Genomic DNA, 18,428 nt, shown 5'->3' on the forward strand with positions numbered 1-18,428 from the left:
CATTCAGAGGTTTTAGATTCATAACTAGCACTTTGCATGCTAAACAGTACCTTGCAGAAAGCAGAGTGCCACATACCGGTGGTACCATGTAGCTCTCATTGCATGTGGTTCCAATATCCTTATTAGTTACAATTTTGGCAGGTTAGTGTAAGAGAAGGCTATATGTCTCAGATTTCTGGTTTGTCCCATATGCAAAGACTTGTTCTGTACTCCCTAAAGTACCTGTCTTCTTCAGAAAATTCCTGTATGGCAACTAAAATTTTTAACTGAAGCCTGTGTAAAAGAAGATATTGAGATCTCTCAACACTTCTCAGAAACAGACACGAATGCTGGCTGAGTGCATCTGTGTACTTGGAGCCAAGAGAAAAAAAAAGAAAAAAAAAAAAAGAAAATAAGAGAAAAAAAGAAAGAAAAGAAAGAAAAGAAAGAAAAGAGAGTAGTCACTGTCAGAGAAACCCCTTGCTCCAGAAATATGAACAACCTTGTTTGGTGCTTCCTAACAAGCTCTTCAAAATACAAGAAATTCTCCATTGTTGGACTGAGAAGGTGGCAGTAACAACAGCAAGAAATACTTATATAAAAATGTAGCAAGACTTATTTTATTATTCCATCAGGAAGTAGCTGCATACAGCACAGAAGCAGTCCAACCTACATACATGTCTAGCAGATGAGTGTCTGCCTTGTGCATAGCATATCTACCCTCTCAAATAAAATAAGAATTCCTACTCTCAAAATAAGAATCACCTACTCTCAAATAAAATAAGAATTCCTAACCTCTGAATCCAAACTACCTGAGTATCATTAGCTCATCAAAACTGCATAGGTATTCTTGCTAAATTGAGATTTACTGATTTTAATCTGTGTAACCAGATGACCACCATCAGGTCTGAGTGGTTCACTACTTTGCAGCTTGTACCTACCTTGTACAAGTCACGTAAGAGATAACAGGGTTACATCAGCAAACAGACATACAATTGTATTACGAGACAAAAATTAGCCTGTGCCTTCAAATATTGACGTATCCAAAGTATGCGCTAACATTGCACAGCTGCAGATAATAGCCTGGGGGCTCAAAAATTAGATTCTGATTCCTGAGGTTCTGGGTGTTGTATGGAGATCCAAGTTTCAAAAATAGAAATAAAATAAGCTGGGCAATTCGCTGCAATTTTCTCACCCACGGGCTTGGGCTCTGCTTTTACTTGGCATGTGCAAAAGGGAAAAAGTGAGTACCTTTTTACTTGCCACATCTGGTTCTCATGTGTATCTCAAGTCATACGCCTACATTTTCTTTCTTTCCATTTCTTAAAGGATGGGGGAATTGGTTTGCTTGGTTTTGAGGGTTTTATTGTTTTACATTTTATTCTCATTCACCAAAGAGTGAGTCCAGAATTACATTATGCCATGGAAGTAAACAAGTAGTTAGTATGAATTGACTAGTGCTAGTTAACTATGGTTGAGGACTCTCTTATTTAAAAATAATAGCTTTTATTTCAGGTTCCATTGCTACTAGTGCAGTAGACATTTATTTATGCATCAAAATGATAGCTCCCTTGAATTTCAGGTATCACAACTAACAGCTAAAGGAGCTTGTGAAATGTGCACTGGGAGTTCCTCAATGTACCACAAAACTGAAAAATTACTTTCAGGTTTGCTATCTACCCTAAATCATATTAAGATTCAAATCCAGATGCCCACTAACAAACAGGCTATAGTACAAAAATAGTAACAGCCCATGACTTGATTTCTAGATAGTATGTTTGTCCACATGTAACTGTGGATACAGACAGGATTTTTTGTAACAATACTGATGTATGAAAAGGAGAAGAGGGAAAAAAAAAATAAAAGAAAAAAAAAAACCACAAAAGCAGCCCAAGCAAAAAGTAGCCCATGCTATAGCCAGAGACTGCAAGATTGATAAGTATTTTACAAAATGAATTTTTCTCTTCAGCAAATTAATATGAAACTCTATCCTCCAATCCCTTTGCTATCATATTAGATTAAATTCATAGTTTAACTGAATTTACAATACCCACTTTCTAAATCACTGAAGTAGAGAAAAAAAAATCCACAAAAATTCTTTTAAAAAAATTTATTAGAAACTAGAAAAAAAATACAAGTCTAAGCTGTAATCAAAAAGTGCTCCCTTTAAAAAAATTAACTAAGTTAGGGAAAAATAAACAATGCTTTCTAGTTTTTTAATTGTGCTTTACAAGAACATTTATTACCCTCAATACCTTACTAGTTTGACTGAGACATGCACCACAAAATTACTTAATTTTGCTAATCAGCAAGGCATGGCCACAAAAAGGGAAGATAGCTTATCAAAACATACATTTGCTTCTTTACTTCATAGGGAAACCATAGTGTAGTTGTGTATTATTTATATGATTTACTTGAGCTAGCGCTTGAAATCTTTTAAATATAGAGGCACTGCATCCATATTGAAAAAATGTATATGTAAAGGCACCTTATAATATCATACTCATCATTAACCCACGGATGTGGCTCAGCTTCCCAACTGGGACATAGATCTGGGAATCTGGAAAATCTTTCTGGACTGAACGATTAGCAGGAACTGCAGTCCAATGTGCAAAACCCTTTTTTCTCTGTGTTTGTGGGCTTTTTTGTTTGTTTCTTGTTTTGCAGGGCTTCACTTCTTTATTTTGTGGGAGTTTGTTTCTTTCTTCATTTTCTTTTTTACCTTAAGAGCTGCCCATTGCTAAGAGGGTGTAGTCAAATGTCAGGGAAACCCTTTCCTGGTAGGTGGAGAACCATTGTCCTGCCATTATCACGGCAAACATCTCCCCCAAGCTCTGGCATCACAGAAGTCTGCGGGACACCCTCTCACTTCAGGTGTTGTTGAAAATACAAAGCATTTGATGAGCAGAAGAGGCAGCCTTTGAAAATGCTGGTTACCATCAGCTTAACACAGAGCAGTGTGGTTAAAAGGAGGTCCTGCATGCACAAAACCATTCACATTTATGCTAGTTTACCTAGGCACTTTCAGTAGAAGAATGGAATGGAAAATTTGTTCTGTGACATTTCTAATGTAGAGTAAGTTATAATATTAGAAAAAGCTGTGGGCAGAACCAAGGCTAGATATTCAGAGAGAAGTAAATTTTCATAAGCACTAGTCACAGAGTTTTAAGTAAGCTGCTAGAGATTTCAGTTTCTCTGAAAACTCTGAATAGTTTGGAATATAAATACATTTGCCTTTAAATCATCTGCTTAAGTATCATGTAACACCATATTAAAATCTTAGCTAACATGGGTGCTTAGCTAATATGCTCTCCCAGCCATGCCACAGCCTCCTGTCCTTCCCTCCCCTTGGGGCAAGACATACCTCCAGACATAAAAGCAGGTCTCTGGGGGCACCTGGTGACTGTGCTCTAGCAGGATATGCCAAAGCCCCCCATCTGTACCTCTGCCCTGTGCCTTCCTGCTATGTGTAGAACAGCAAACCTGGTTGTGGAAGCAGCAATCCTGCATGAAAGAAGATCTGGCAGCCTTGTTCTGAATGAGGAAAAGGCCCTATATTTAGACACTATCAGAATCCGGCACCAAAAATGTGTCATAAACATATGCTGCCATGAAAAACAGAAAGGCTCTCTTCCGTGCTTTCATACTTTTGCAGTTGGTAATTTTTATATCGGTAAGTAATCATGTACAGAGCTTTGCAGTGAATCAATATTTCCCGCAAAGGTTTTTTCCTCCTTAAAGAATGCATGTTCCAATCCAGATGGAAAACTCTAGGTAAGGATTGATTAAGTGCAAATGGAAAAGAAAATCTTCTTTGGGGTTCAACTAAAGATAAGCCTCAACCACTCAGTGTAAATTTATCATAATAAAATCCTCCATGAGGCAAGTAAACCAAGAGAGCTTTCATACTAGTAGAAGTGATGATGGATATGACTGTCAATTGCACTCCTCTTGAAAACAGGTGGTCTGCTTCTACAACAATGGATGAGAACGCAGTTCTCCCAAGAATACCTCCAACTCTGGCCAACACCTTCCTATTTCCTCTTGTACATTAACTTGTTTCTGTAGCAAAAATAGATTATATGTGTCTATATATTCAGACTAACAATTCTTAAGTGGTAAATGATAGCCAACCCTTTCTATGAATTGTCTTACCCTGTGAAAGCATTCTGGCAGCATCTCACAATCAACTCAACAGTAAGGACTCAGATTCTCTTAAAAAAGGCAAAAGATTTAGCTAGGAAAAGAAGAAGATATCTTATCTCAAAAAGCAATTTCTTAAGTCAACTCTGAGGTCTCATTTCTTGCTTGAGAGGGGAAAGATATAAGCGAGAAACAAATTTCCCTTCTGACAATTTTCTCATCTCCATCTCAAATGGGGTTGAAAACAAAACACCTTCAAATAAAATACTTTTTTCTTATTTCTTACTTGCAGGTGGATGAAATAAGATTGTTAACATCATGCCCAAAAATATTTATGCAGTAGAGATGCTAAATGAACAGAGCCTTCACAAGATTTCAGAAAAATCCTATATCAGTTGCTTTGCATGAACAATATTTCTTATTTTCTTACCTTACAGATAAATGCTTTTGCATGCAAAACCTCAGCAATGTTAGAATCAGAAGCTCACACTGGACAGTGATTTATTCTATTATTTTAAATGTAAACACATTCTATATTAAGGCTCAATTTTTTGTATGGGACAAAAATTTCCCTTAGAAAAAGCTACATTTGAGGAAAAAACCCACAAGGTTTAGTTCTACGCTTTTTACATTTAATTTTAAAAGTACATAATAACAGTGAATGCAATTATTGCAGTGTGAACCACTTAGAGTATGCACTGCAGCAGCACAGATGAATTGCTTCATTTTCACAGCTGCATACTTTAATTCAGTGAACACTTTCCAGACTGTTTTGCTACTACCTTGAATATCCACTAAGATATACTTCCCTTCAAAGCACCATGCAGATTAGTTCCAGCAGCTTATGTTCTGCATCAGAATTCCTTTAACACAAACACACAAAAACTTCTGCAGCCAAAACAATATGCTTCAATAGCTGGAAATCATAATTAGACATTTGAAACTGTAAATATGGACGCTATAAATATATTTAGCTATTAATGAACTTGCTCTTCCTCAGTCATTAGAGAGTAAGAGGATCATTAGCAAGTTGAACTTCTTGATGAGGAGTATCATTAAAGCACAGATTCAGACGACAAAAGATCTAACAGGTGCTTTTCCAGTATGCCAAACACAAACCCATGTTAAGTATCTGAAATGCATATACTGTTCTCCTTTCTAAACTGTGCATTTGGAGGTGTGATGTAGGAAGGACCTGTCACTGTTTAAATTGAAAATCCAAAACATGCACGGAGGGAGAGGGAGTTCCTTTTTATGTGAGTGCCATATGTACCTCTGCTCTTCATCAAAAGAGTTCAGCAATTAAACCAGTTCTTTTTTCTGAGTCTTTATCAATATTTAACTCTCCTATGCTGAAGCTATAGTTTTCTGTTTTCTCAGAAAAAGTGCCCTAAAGATAACTCCCACTGTGCAGAAAATAGGGATAAGGGGAGAAATTTTCAAGGCTGGATTTAAATAGTGAAGATCTCTGGAAGGTTTCCTTGCAGCATAAAAGCAGTGAAGAAGCAGAGCAGCTCTGGGAGGCCAGGGGCAACACCAGGTCCCCAATGGCCCCAAGCAGGGGCTTGAGACCCCTTTTTACCACCACTCCTGAAACTCCCACGGCCAGCTCAGCTCAGAACTGGCACCTGCAGATCCCAGTAGGTGCCCAATACCAAGCAGCCCTGCCTTTCCATGTTTTCTATCTTTTCTTTCCTTGGCAGAAGTAAATACATTGTAAGAGAGAGTTCATAAAATGTTTCCAGTTACTTAGCACTTGCTGCTTAGCTTTTCCACACAATTAATCTATCAAAAATGTTAGCAGAAGAACAGCATCTGCGTTCAACATGTGGTCACAAAACATGGCCCCTACATTCAGTGACAAAGGCAGCGTTTCTGAAACATTCCAACTCTTTGGGAAGTGACAGGTGTTTCTAAAATGTCCTGGGGTTCATGAAAGCAACTCATCCATAAAAAAGAGACAATCCTGTTTCTTATTATGCTTCTTAATCACTTTATCACAAGTAAGAAGTGTCAAATGTCAGCCAGGAAAGATGTTGCTGTCCCATGAGACATTCTCTTCCTTGTACAATTCCTAAATTAGTAAGAGCCAAAAATGTAAATAAAGGTATCTTAGTACAACAATTATATCCAAAGGATGGAAATGGTGCTGAGCAGGCTTAGACAACATCTTAAGATAAAATCTCTCTCTTTTGGTCATGTCCTTGTTATTTAAGGTATTTGTTCAACTTATGTCTCTAATTTCAGGATCTATTCTGAGGTAAAAAAACCCCTAAATTTAAAAAAATACCTGTAGCAGTAAATCCACTGTGATGGTGCTGTAGGGGGGAAAAAATTCTAGACATCTTTTTCTCTCTTGCTCACATTTTTCTTTGTGTCACCCTATATCCTGTCTATTTTTTTTTAATCGCTTTGACTACCATTTCTGTCTAATTTCAGACATAGATTTTTTAGTCTTTGAACTTTTAGCTCTGACTTGGATTGTCTGGTTCAGCCTTTTGAGACTGAAATCTCAGCTGGCCCTATGAAAACTCATTTGAAAACCAAGGAGAATATCTAACTTAATAAATAAACATTCCAGATTATCCTGGCTGAATTGCGCCTAATCCCTCCAGAAAAACAAGGGATGACTGGAAATGTGCTTGCACCGAGTCCCATCATTATTCCCATCACAACTCAAATGGACAGGCTCTGCCTCAGACCTGCCTGCAGCTCACAAAGGTAGAGCTGCATTACATTTTGTCATAAACATATAGGCTCAAATGAAATTAGTATTACACGACTATTCAGAATTGCAGAGAAGCAATACTGAACCCCTCTTCCTCTATGAAATTTGTTTCATAACAAATGAAACATGGGGAAGTAAATCACCTTGAAAAAGCATAAGTAGCTGGGAAGGCTGGTTGTCTCTGACACTACACCAAAGCAGATCCAAGCTTTTTCTCACTGTAAACAAGAAAATTTAATATTGATACTTTGTGCATTCACTTGAACTTTCAGCTGTAAAATGAAGCCAGGCTGCAGCACAAGTATAGCTCCAGTTGGGTTACTGGAGACAAGATTTCTCTTTGGCCAGGGGAGAAAAACACCCTGTCACTGGGACAAAGGAATGCCTTGTCTCCAGCAGCACAGAAGGGCATGAGTTTTCACTGAAGATCTTGATTCATCTGTGTTTTCTCTTTGTGTTTGTAATGGCAGATATTTACATTGGGCACATGATATTCTTACTATAAACATTGTTGGAAGACAAATAAAGAAAAAAACAGTCCAATTTCCAAGGAAAAACAGAGAAGGAATTCTGCCTGAATGCAATTTTACCTCCTACACTGACCAGCTAAATTCATCTAGGGATTTTAAAACTGTAGGACATACATAACTAGCAGGATAAATAACTAGTAAGAATATAATTTTTGTTTTAAACAAAAATACTCCATGCAAACCGTCTGAATGTACTGGAGAACAGACATTCATGTTGACAGCTGAATCCTTCAACTCTGAAATCAATATGTGCTTTGCCTTCTGCAGAAAGAAAAATGGGGTGCAAATGTACAGTAATAGTACTTGATTTGTGTAATTAGAATAATATTATAATTAAAGACTCTCTGATTTCTGCTCATAGAATCTGATGTAATTTCTGTGAGAAATGCTCTTTACCTATTATTGGGCTGTACAACAGACCCACAGTAGTTCAGGCCCATGAGGATCAAAAGAAAGGTTTTCAGCAGAGCAACAGGCATCAACATCCTTCTTTCATAGTTCGAATAACAGTGAAGGAAAATGGAAAGGATACTAACTGATCTCTCAGGAATATGGTAAAATAGGAGAGATTAATTACTTAAACCAATGCTGTATTTGTCATTTACTTCTCTCTCCCCTAATCTGCATGCATGCAGCTTTAAAACCCACAGCGATAAGCCAGTTTCATTAGTCTTTGTTAGCACTGTTTGTGTACCCGGGTTGAGGCTAGCAGACTCTGAAGTAAAAAGTCAGTGTTCTATTATTACCATATGGTTGAAACACACAACACATTTCTTAAACATATAAATCTTATTACAAACAGGATGCTCTAGGACTATGGTTTGCGGTTTTTAGTCAGGCCATGCCAAATGATCAGTGATTAACCAACAGCATCACCTCAATTTGATTGACAAAAGTTGAAATTAAGTTAAAGGAAACAAACTTGCAATTTTTTTTTCTCTAAAGAAGATAATTTTAACCAGAAAGAGAAATGAAAAAGCTTTGCTGTAATGTTTTTTGGGGTTTTTTTTAGTGAGAGCAAATCAATTCTGGCTACAACAGAAAGGAAAAAAAAATAAAAAGAGAAACATTTTTCCAAAGAGCCCTGAAGTATTCTAGGGGAAGGCGACATATGATGCAGTTTCCACTCTGTTAGCTCTATTTAAGGCTGTGCTTTGCAGTATGGGTTAGCCACTGAAGAGACTCAGCAATCCAGTTCATCCCTGAGCACACTTAACTTCCAGTGTAGAAAGGTAGCCTCAATTATTTCAATGAGAATGCTCCTGTAAACAGTGTCATGCAGGAATGCTTGCAGAACTGTAGCCTTTACTTGGTGATGTGTTTGAACAGCTTCACAATGATGTCTGTTTTCTACATCAGATATAAACTGTTGTTATTTACTCACAAAGAATGAAAAGTGTTAGAATATGTAAGAAATAATATCAGTTAGGATTATATTCTTTGAATACTTTGCTATAATAAGAATAATGTCCTTTATATTGAAATATAATAATAATTTAATGTCCTTTTTATTGAAATATTATTTGCCTGACTTGCAGTGATTCTTTTGGATTAAATAGTTCCTCCTTCCTCTCTCTTAGATACTATATTTCTCTCTGGTTTTTAACACTAGATTTACTCAGGTCTGTTCTATACTACTGTGTTGGCTTTAAGTCTTACTGGCTTTTTCAGATACACTTCATATAGATATATAAAATTTTACAGTATTTTGGGTTTATTTGGTTTTGAACTGCTGAACAACAGTATTTTAAACTCATTGACACTTGTTACAAAATCCAGCCACAAGTTACCTGAAGACAAAAATGCATTTGCCTCTTGACTTTTGTGCTCACATTTAAATAAAACAAACTCCAAATCGTCTATAATATTAGCCAGTGATACTCATAAGTAGATATTTATAATTTGAAACAACAGAATACATTGAAACATTTAACTGTTGTTGCATTACTCAGGTTTTTTTACACTGTTTTTATTCTATGTCTTTGTTTTTCTGACAACATGAAGACATATAATCTCTCCCTGCAGTAATCAGTCCCACTATAGGGAAAACACTGGGCTCTTTAAAGACTTCCAGCACAGCAAACTATTGCCTTCTTTTTTTTTTTCCATTAATTCATTATTTGTTAAACAGTCCAGCAGTAGTATTAAGTATGATATCAGTACCTGACTACTTTATATCCCCAGTATGGTTATGGTCATTGTCTAATTCATCGCTAAAATGCTTTTTGAGGTTGCTTTTGTGAAACATTTTATGTTACAACATATAAAAATGCAACAGGAAATTCACAGGGAGAAAAAGACTGAGAAAGCACCAGCACTTTTATGGTTGAAAACAATTCCATTGCAGCAGACCACGGAGATCAGAATATAGCTACAGTTTACCACAAACCTGCAGCCTTTTTAAGCATTAGAGTTACACTCCCAATTTTTAAAATGAGTAATATCCAAAAATGTGGGAACAGCAGTGAAATTTCAGATTTTTCATATATTGCGCATAAGAATTTTGCGTCTCTTGCTTCAGAAGATTCCAATGTGAGCTATCAAACTGCCCAGTAGTTACAACTAATTCTGTCCCATGACAAATTTTCTCCTTTAAATGTGGATTAATGAGAAAATTGTAACCCGGTGCACATTTGCCCAAAAAAAAAAAGGCTTTGCTGGTTAACAACAAATCAAATTTTTTTCTCATTTAACAAATGGCATATGGAATTTTCTGAAAGGCATATGGTACTAATTAAACATGGTACGAGTCCCCCAGACAGTCAGTATAGCCATGAGGTATCCAAGGAATGTTTCCCCTCAGTATACATTATCTGTGTATTGATTTGATGGTCTGATTGGATAAAAGCCTTGGTAGCAAACAATGTCTAAGGATTTGGGAACTGCACTTCTATTCTTATCCATATGAATGCTGCAGTTGCCAAGGAAAACTGAGATAGTTAATAAGCAGGCAAATTAGGAACTAATCAGGACCAGTTTATTTTCATTCATTCATTCATTAACCACTTATTTTGGTATCTATTTTCAATCTTTGTTTTTACATTTAGAGAACTGTTCTGTGATTCTTATGCCAGAAACCATAAAGTTAATAATCCTATTTTTTTAACAGAAAGAATAAATTAAATTTCATATATTTTGATGACTAATAAACTACTAACAAACACCTAAAAGTAAGTTGTTTGATTGATTTTGAAAATTGTGATATACACAGTGTGTATAAATACACTTTCATGTACCCAACATCAATTGCACTAATTAATATTCATTCTACTATCTCAGTTAGGTATGGGTAAATTACTAACTGTAAATGTTAGTCTACTTCTGTATAACTTTAATTCTCTTTTCAATTCAAAAATATCAGCTTCCTCTAGCATATAGAAGGTAAACTGCTGAATGGATTAAGAAATTCAATGCTGTGTGTGTTCTTTTTCATAATGATCACTTCAGGTAAAACTAACAGCAGTAGTGTATACACACAGTTATTATTGGGCTTGTACTATCCTATGCAAAATAAAAACTAAAATGTTTGAGTTGCCTGAGCTAATGTGAAAATGGTAAATGACCTTTTGTTAACCAGAGTATTTCTGTGCAGAAGGACATCAGAGTCTCAAGACCACTATGTCTAGCATCAGTGGGGTTTTTTTTACTGAGACATTTCTTGAAGAGTAACAGAACAGCAGTTTGTGGCTTGAAAGGTAGCACTGACTCCTTTGTAGTCCCAGTAAATTTCAGAGTGGTAAAAAAGACAGCACAATTTCAATAGTGCTCTGAATTGGCCAACTTACTCAATCTACCACCACCTGCTAAATCTATTATCACCACTAACACAAAGAAATGAAAACTGCTTCCTAGTCTCTCAACAGCTAAAAATGCACTCTGCTTTTGATAATAAGACTTGAGAAAAAGCAGTGAGAGTTAAGTAACAAGGGTGTCACTCAGTTTTAAAGCATCCTGAAATAAAGTCACCTGTGACTCTTACACCTAAAAAAAGATGACACTAAAAATAGACCTGTAATATTAATAGCCTGCTGCAAAGCAGTTTAACACTTAAGATACAAAAGCCTCTTGGCAAATGAAATATGGCAACTGAAGAATGAATTCTGGACAATAATGTCATTTTTTCTGGACATAATGTCATACTTTCTGCACACTATGCTGAAAGGTGTTACCAGACTCTTGCCTAACTACAAAAAGCACTGCACATACACTTATCTTGGTGGCTCTACTTTAACAGGTGGTTTCAAAATATTTTCAAAGCATATAGAAACATTAAGTTTACCCTATAAACTTAAGATCCTCTGCTCTTGACATGCTGTATCAATGAACTGAAAAGAGCAATAACACTTAAAGTGGCTGAATGCTCATTATGTAAAACAAGCTGCATTTTCCTGCTCTACCCACAACAAATTGTGAAACAGAATAAGCTCCCTGCCTTACTGCTCTAAGATTTCAAATATCATTTCACTTTAAAAAAACACTTGCCCTTAGAGGTGCTTAAAACTGAAAAATTCATGCATGATTAACAGCTCTCCTCACATCAAGGAGTCTGTCTTTCCTCCTGTATATTGCACCAGACATATTGAAAGCCTACGTATCCAAGATATATACAGTATGCTAGATAACAGTGAAAACCTAAATTCAGAAGAAGGCTAAAAAACCCAGATCAAATCAGCTTTTATCTTAAGAACAAGATTTTTATACAGCTGTAGAACAATATTTGCAGGTTTGCTTTAATGTAACAAATTAACACAGCTTCCCAACCCTTCCTTCCTGCATTTACATTTAATGTATTATGCACCAAAAAAAAAAAAAAATACAAATAGAGATCCTTTCAGCCTGACTATCCTGTCAGCAAAACCAACAGAGAATTTTTCATTGATAAAAACAGAGAATGGAAGAAAACAGACCAACCTTCACAATGTACGTCACACCGGGTCCCAGGATCTTCTCACTCGAGTGCAGCCATCCTCGAGAGGATTTATTGACAAAACTGCTAGTTTGATTCCAATCTTCACTTCCCAGGTGCATTTCCTCTGACCGTGCTTTTTTCCCCATACTCATCTTGCTCACGTCCTGCTGAGAACACGAAGTGGCAGAGAGAAGGTTACATGTGTTGTCTGAAGCCCCTGCTGCTGAACTAGAAGCACTCGAGCTTCCCTGCAATTTGGAGACAGCAAGCTCCTTTACTGCAGAGGAGAGGTTTTTGATACCCAAAAGGCTGCCCGTGCTAGAGAGTTTCAAGTGGGACACTTTATGGATGAGGGTACACAGGGTGCTGGGTCCATCTTCTTGGTCCTTGCGGAGAACCTCTGGTGAGACCAGGTACGAAGGTGAAGCTGAAGTTGTAGCAACTGCTGAGACCTTGCTGTTCATGGGCAAATTGTGAATAAGATCATCAACAGATGTCACAGAATCATTCCTGAAGCGGTTATACTTGGTACGTTGAAGCATGCCCTTCTATCTGCTTTCCTGCATATGTTCTGGCAAATCTGATGCCAATGCAGGAGATGCCTGCACTAACATAGCAAGCAATTCATAACGGCACGGAGGGTTAACAAGAGTTTAGGGTAAAAAAGAAAAAGAGTACAAGGAAAAATGAAAAACTGTATATATTTAAGAAATTTCTTTTGGTTCCTTGTTAAGGGTGGGTGAAGTAACAGTTTTCTGTGACTGAGATCTCAGTCCTGCTTAGAGCTGCCAACTCGCTCACAGCAAAAGCATGACTCACACAAATGAGAAGGACCCTTTTCAACAAAAGGCTGTGAACACTGCAAATCACTTCCTGTAGCCAAAAAAAAAGGAGAGAGAAGAAAAAAAAAAACCACATCCACCCACTTACAGCACAGTAGCACCAATCAATTCTCAAATTCCCTTTTCCTATCTTCTCAAACAGATACTTCCTCCCAACCTTTAATTCCTATCCCCTCCCACCACCCTTTTAGTACCAAAGGCAATTACCTTTAAAACTGAATTAATAGCCTTTATGAAACACCACACTTTATTCATCTGTTAAAATGTTCTTCCACCTCACATATTTGTGAATCTATAAAGAAATCACAATTAGACAGCAAATATCTGGATAATATTTGCATACATATAATCCCCCTCTCCTGCCTCTGCAGCAGAACACAGACACCTTAAAGGTTTCAGAACAGATGAACAGAACTAAAGAATATATACATTTTTTCTACAAAAGCAGCCTAACAGTGCCTTTTTGTCAATGCTGTCCCTCACAGAAACTGCTGTATTCAAATTTTAACAGATAAATAAATCCTTCTTCCCTGTTACTTCACAAGAGCACTCTATTTTAATGCAGGAATTACGTAAGTACCTATGTGTGAAGAAAAGTATTTTTCTGATGTCCAAAAACAGGCTTAATAGACGTTTTTTCTTTCACAACTGATTTTCAGTCCGGAGAAAGACATGAAGAGGGTCTTCAATTCACTGGAATGTTTGGTTCAATTCTGAAAAACTGAAAAAACCCTGAAAGAATATTAAAACGTCCAGGTAGCAGCAAACTGACACCCTGCAGTGAGGAAAAAAAAAAAAAAAGCCTTTATTAAGAATTAATGTCAGTCACAAACACTTGATCTGGAGAAGTAGCAAAACATGCAGAAAACAGGTATTTCATTCCTCCTGCAATTTCTTTAGAAATCCAAATGTGTACAGCATTGTGATATACAATGCCCATCACAAGTCATATGGCTTTTTCCTATAAATTAATCTGCTTTGCGAAACATTTTTTTTATGTAGGACAACACACTGCATTACAAACAAATTCAGACCAGAGAAGTTGCATAGTGCAAATTTTTAAAATAAATTACTAACTGCAGCACATCTTAAAGGAAAAAAGTCTATGGAATTCCTTCCTTCTCCCACGACTAAAGGCTGCAGTGTACAAACTGCAAACACAGTGGAACAGCTGGCTTAAATACAGGTATTTAATTAGTATATTCATGACATACTGAATTAAGTCAGCACCTCTTATCCCAGCAGTGATGAATAATGGCAATGTCCTAGTCAATGTAAAGCAGTTTTCTACTGATCTGCAGAAGAGCCTTTCATCACCACGCTGCAAACCTGCTACAGCATCCTCACAGCATTCACTCCTCTCGTCATCCTCCTAGCACAGCAACAGCAAATATACACACGATAGCCTATTTTTACGTGTCTCTACTGCCCAGAAAACCCTACTGCTCCCGAACGGCTCTCTTCATTAGAAGCGGCCAGCAGGACTGCAAAATGTGAATGAGATGCTGCGCGAGTGAATGAAAGGGCTGGCTAGCATCCCCACATTTCTGTGAATGAAGCGAGGCCTCGCAGCCGCTGCCAGGCAATCCCTTGGGTGCTCACCAGCCCAGCCAATACCAGCCGGCTTTGATGACTCATTCAGCAAAGCCTTGCTAAATAGTGGAAGATCCCATTTCCAGCACAGGCGGCACCTTTTTTGCTGCAACGCCAGAAAATGAAGCCGGCGTGTCAGCAGATGGGAGTGGGTCGTGAAGCCCCTGCGGAAGGCAGGGTGTTGCCAGAGAAATGCCTGGGGTGTCCACAGGAGTAGCAGGTGAGGAAAACACCGGAGCCAGATCTCTGTTTCTCCCCGACTGTGTTCATTCAGCCAATTCATTTACATCCAGCATAGGAACATGAATGTGCACATTTCGTTTGATATTCGATTGCTCTCTGTTCACCCGCAGATTCACAGATTTTACAGGTTTGTCTTCAGAGACCTCTGACAAAAACAAAACAAAACAAACAAACAAAAACCCCCACAACAAAAAACAAACAAAATCCAAACAAAAAACCCGCCCAATCAACAAACCCTCCCATAAAAATAACCACAAAAACAAACCCAAAGCTCTTCTTGAAAAAAAATTGCATATACTTATTTCTCCCTTATTTACCCTGTTAGCACAGTAGATATTTAAAGACAGTATGATCATCACTCCAGGGAATGGTAGGCAAAGGGAAAGCTAGAGGATGAAAGCTTCCTAGACCACCAGCAAAAGGTCTAATTTTGAAACTTTCAGTGGACAGAGAAATGCTTGCAAGGCATCCATTGGATGCAGAGCACTACTGTAAATCTGACATTAGACACTGCAGAGGAGTAGAAGCCACTGAGTTACCCAGTGCTTGAAATCCAGTGCCTATTTCAGTGTCTGATCAGGAAACTATCTCCCTTCCAAATCCAGTCCTAGGGTAGGAGACCTGAACATTTCAAAACCGTGCCTTTTATAGTTCCAGGGACTAGAAACAGTACATAATTTTGCCCTGCAGGCAGCAGGTTCAAATCCAGCTCCAGGAAATAATGAGTGAAATTAGGAGACTGTGTAATAGGCATAAACTGCAATATAAATTAGGATCTAGCTCATTCTAGCTATTGCCAGAGCATTTATAATGTCTTCTGTATTTCCAGCATTGTGTCTGGAGTTTGCACACTGACTTTAACATGCCTGCCTTAAACAAGCTTGTTGTCGCTATTATCTTGCAAGACAGCAAGACATTCAGAGCACTGGTTTTTTCTTACTTCTATTCAGCAACCTGTGCTAAGTCAGCATGTTGAATTTCAACCAGGTTGAAAATGAACCTTTTTTTTTTCCTTTTTCTTTTTGCAGGCCTGTGAGCCAGACACTACAACATGATTAATAAATGGCCATGGAACAATTACTCCTTTGTCGACCCAGTAATAAAATGGCAAGTGGAAATTCAATGTCAAAAAATGAAAAATAGTATGCAACCCTAGAAATAGATACACAGGGAGGGGGTGTACACTGCCTCTGACAAAATGCAGCATTTCTTACAAAGTACTGGTAATTTTGGCTCTTAGACCCTTCTTTCTTTTCTGATCTTTTTTCCTGTTGTTTTTTTCAGCTTTAATTCAGTTCTTGTTTCATGTCCTTTTCTTCCGCCAAGTGGCTCTTAGGGGCTTATTCTTAGCTGCCACCTTGTTACTTTTATATCCAAGCTACCTCTGCAGCCTGTATGTCAGAAGATACTAATTTTTATCAACAACAAAGGGTAAGAAAAGAAATTTTGCTGGGGGCATGATTAGAGAACGTACATTTTGCTGAGGTTTAAATGGCTTTAAATTGCTGCAAACGTAGGAGATATTGCCAATGCACAAGCCAAACCAAATAGGATGATGCGACCACCATAAAGAGGAAACACAGGAAATACCACAACTATGTTCCCCAACCTATAGTAAAAAACTTTACAGAATGCAAAGATTTGACTTTCAGTGATCATATTCAAAGAAATATTAAACATATGATCAGAGTCGGCAAAAATACCTCATTCCAGTAACACGCTGTGGTCAAGTATGTACTCTACAACAAATAAGTGCTAGAAACTGTTGAAATTCTGCTGAAATATTTGCATTTTCAGAGTTGTCGCCCGGTAGCAGTAACATTGTTTGCAGGCTAAACTGAATTTAGGACAAATGAGAAAGACCTTAACTTTTGGACCAAAAAAACCCTCCAAATGGAATTTAGGTTAGCAAAATTATAAGAAATACTGACTGTCAGACAAGCATAAATATAGATGTTGCTAAGAGTTTTAATACTTCACAAAACATAGCCATAGAGCATCATAGTTAACATTCCTCCTTATGACAAGTCCTAAACAATTACTATTGGTATGATGTAACATTAAGCCATCAGCAAACAGGATGCTATTCCTTACATTGTAATATGATGGACACAAGTGTTAATGATCTGCTTTAGTAATTGTTCCTGGTGAATCTTCAATATCAAAAAATGGTCAATTCCTCAAATAAAAATATAGCATTTCTATAATACAATGATTTCTAATATCCTGTGGGGACATTTCTTCATTGGATAATTAAGAAAATATCAGCATTCTTTGCACAACACGAGATAGACTTATATCAGAAATCTCTTACCCATCTATTTATTAATCAGCCTAATTCAGCCTTCTTTATGTGCAGCCAGCTTAGATGGTGTAGTTAAAAGAAAAGCAAGATAACATCAGGATAAGCTAAAAGGCATTATGATCTAACCTTCTTAAGAATTAAGAATTTTAATTTTAAATTTTAATTAAAAATAAGAATTTTTAATTTTAAAAACTAAATTGCCAAATAATTCTATATGTTCTGTTTGTATATACTTAACATATCATATTCTGTATTCCTCTGTTTCTCTGATCTACCTGCACACAGAGCCCAGTTACATCCTACTGTGTTTTCAAGGGGGGCAAGAATTATTGAAAGGCACTGTACTTCCTGTTCAGTGGCAGGACTATATACTTCTACTTCAAAACATTTTTCAGGAATCAAAGCATGGACTGGGCTCACATTGCTTAGGTTTTTTTTCCATACTGAGTTCAATCTCAGCTTACTGTCCTATGCAAAAAAACCTGAAGGCATGTAGGTAAAGGGTGCCATCTTCCCATCACAGAAAAACCAACCAACCAACCAACCAACCAACCAACCAACCAACCAACCAACCAACCAACCCAAAATCAAGGAACACCCCCTTTCCCAAAAATAACACAACCTGAAACCAAAACTATTCTAACGAATTCTAGTTAATTTATTAAAAAAAAACCAAAAAAAAAAAACCAAAAAACTATAAATTGCCCCCATCTCCCTTTCATCCTCACTCCTGTTCTTTCACTGGATCAGAGTTTTGCTGTTTCCGTGGCAACATTATTGCTAAGGGTGGGCTGCACCAGGAAATGGGAGCATTATCTGGTTTTGCAAATTATTTCTCTGGAAAATCATACTGTTGAAAATATTACTATTCAAGATCAGTGATTATTAATCATTAATGAGCAACTTCCACCTAAAATTACATCAGTGAAGTATAAAATCAAGGTCTCAAATGTGCCTACAAATTTTTGAGCAGATGCTTATATTTTTAACCAGAAGCAGACCCTAAACAATGTTCAGGAGGCTGTTTTTTCTGTTAGTTGGAAATACTGAAACAATTTTATTGTAAGACATGTTTACCCATTGAAATATGACATTAAATATTTGGAAGAAAACTAAACTTGCAATTTCTTCTGCTCCACTTGTAGTGCCTGAGCCA

General features: G+C 37.1%; 1 protein-coding gene across 12 annotated transcripts in view; it reads right to left on the reverse strand.

Moving 5' to 3' along the window:
- Nucleotides 1–15,141, reverse strand: part of SHC3 (SHC adaptor protein 3) — a 59,574-nt gene extending 44,433 nt beyond the window's left edge. For 5 of the 12 annotated variants that reach the window (XR_010031243.1, XR_010031245.1, XR_010031244.1 and 2 more), the window contains exons 1-3: nt 14,362–15,141; nt 13,712–13,906; nt 12,292–12,453 (exon numbers count right to left, since the gene is read on the reverse strand). Coding sequence is in view for 8 of the 12 variants with exons in the window: in XM_063180645.1 (XP_063036715.1) it covers nt 12,292–12,441 (150 nt within the window). In the remaining 4 variants the exon portion in view is untranslated. The other 7 variants (XM_063180642.1, XM_063180640.1, XM_063180644.1 and 4 more) reach the window with 6 other exon arrangements.
- Nucleotides 15,142–18,428: the final 3,287 nt, after the last annotated feature.

The sequence above is a fragment of the Melospiza melodia genome, chromosome Z (assembly GCF_035770615.1).
Source record: "Melospiza melodia melodia isolate bMelMel2 chromosome Z, bMelMel2.pri, whole genome shotgun sequence".
NCBI lineage: Eukaryota > Metazoa > Chordata > Aves > Passeriformes > Passerellidae > Melospiza > Melospiza melodia.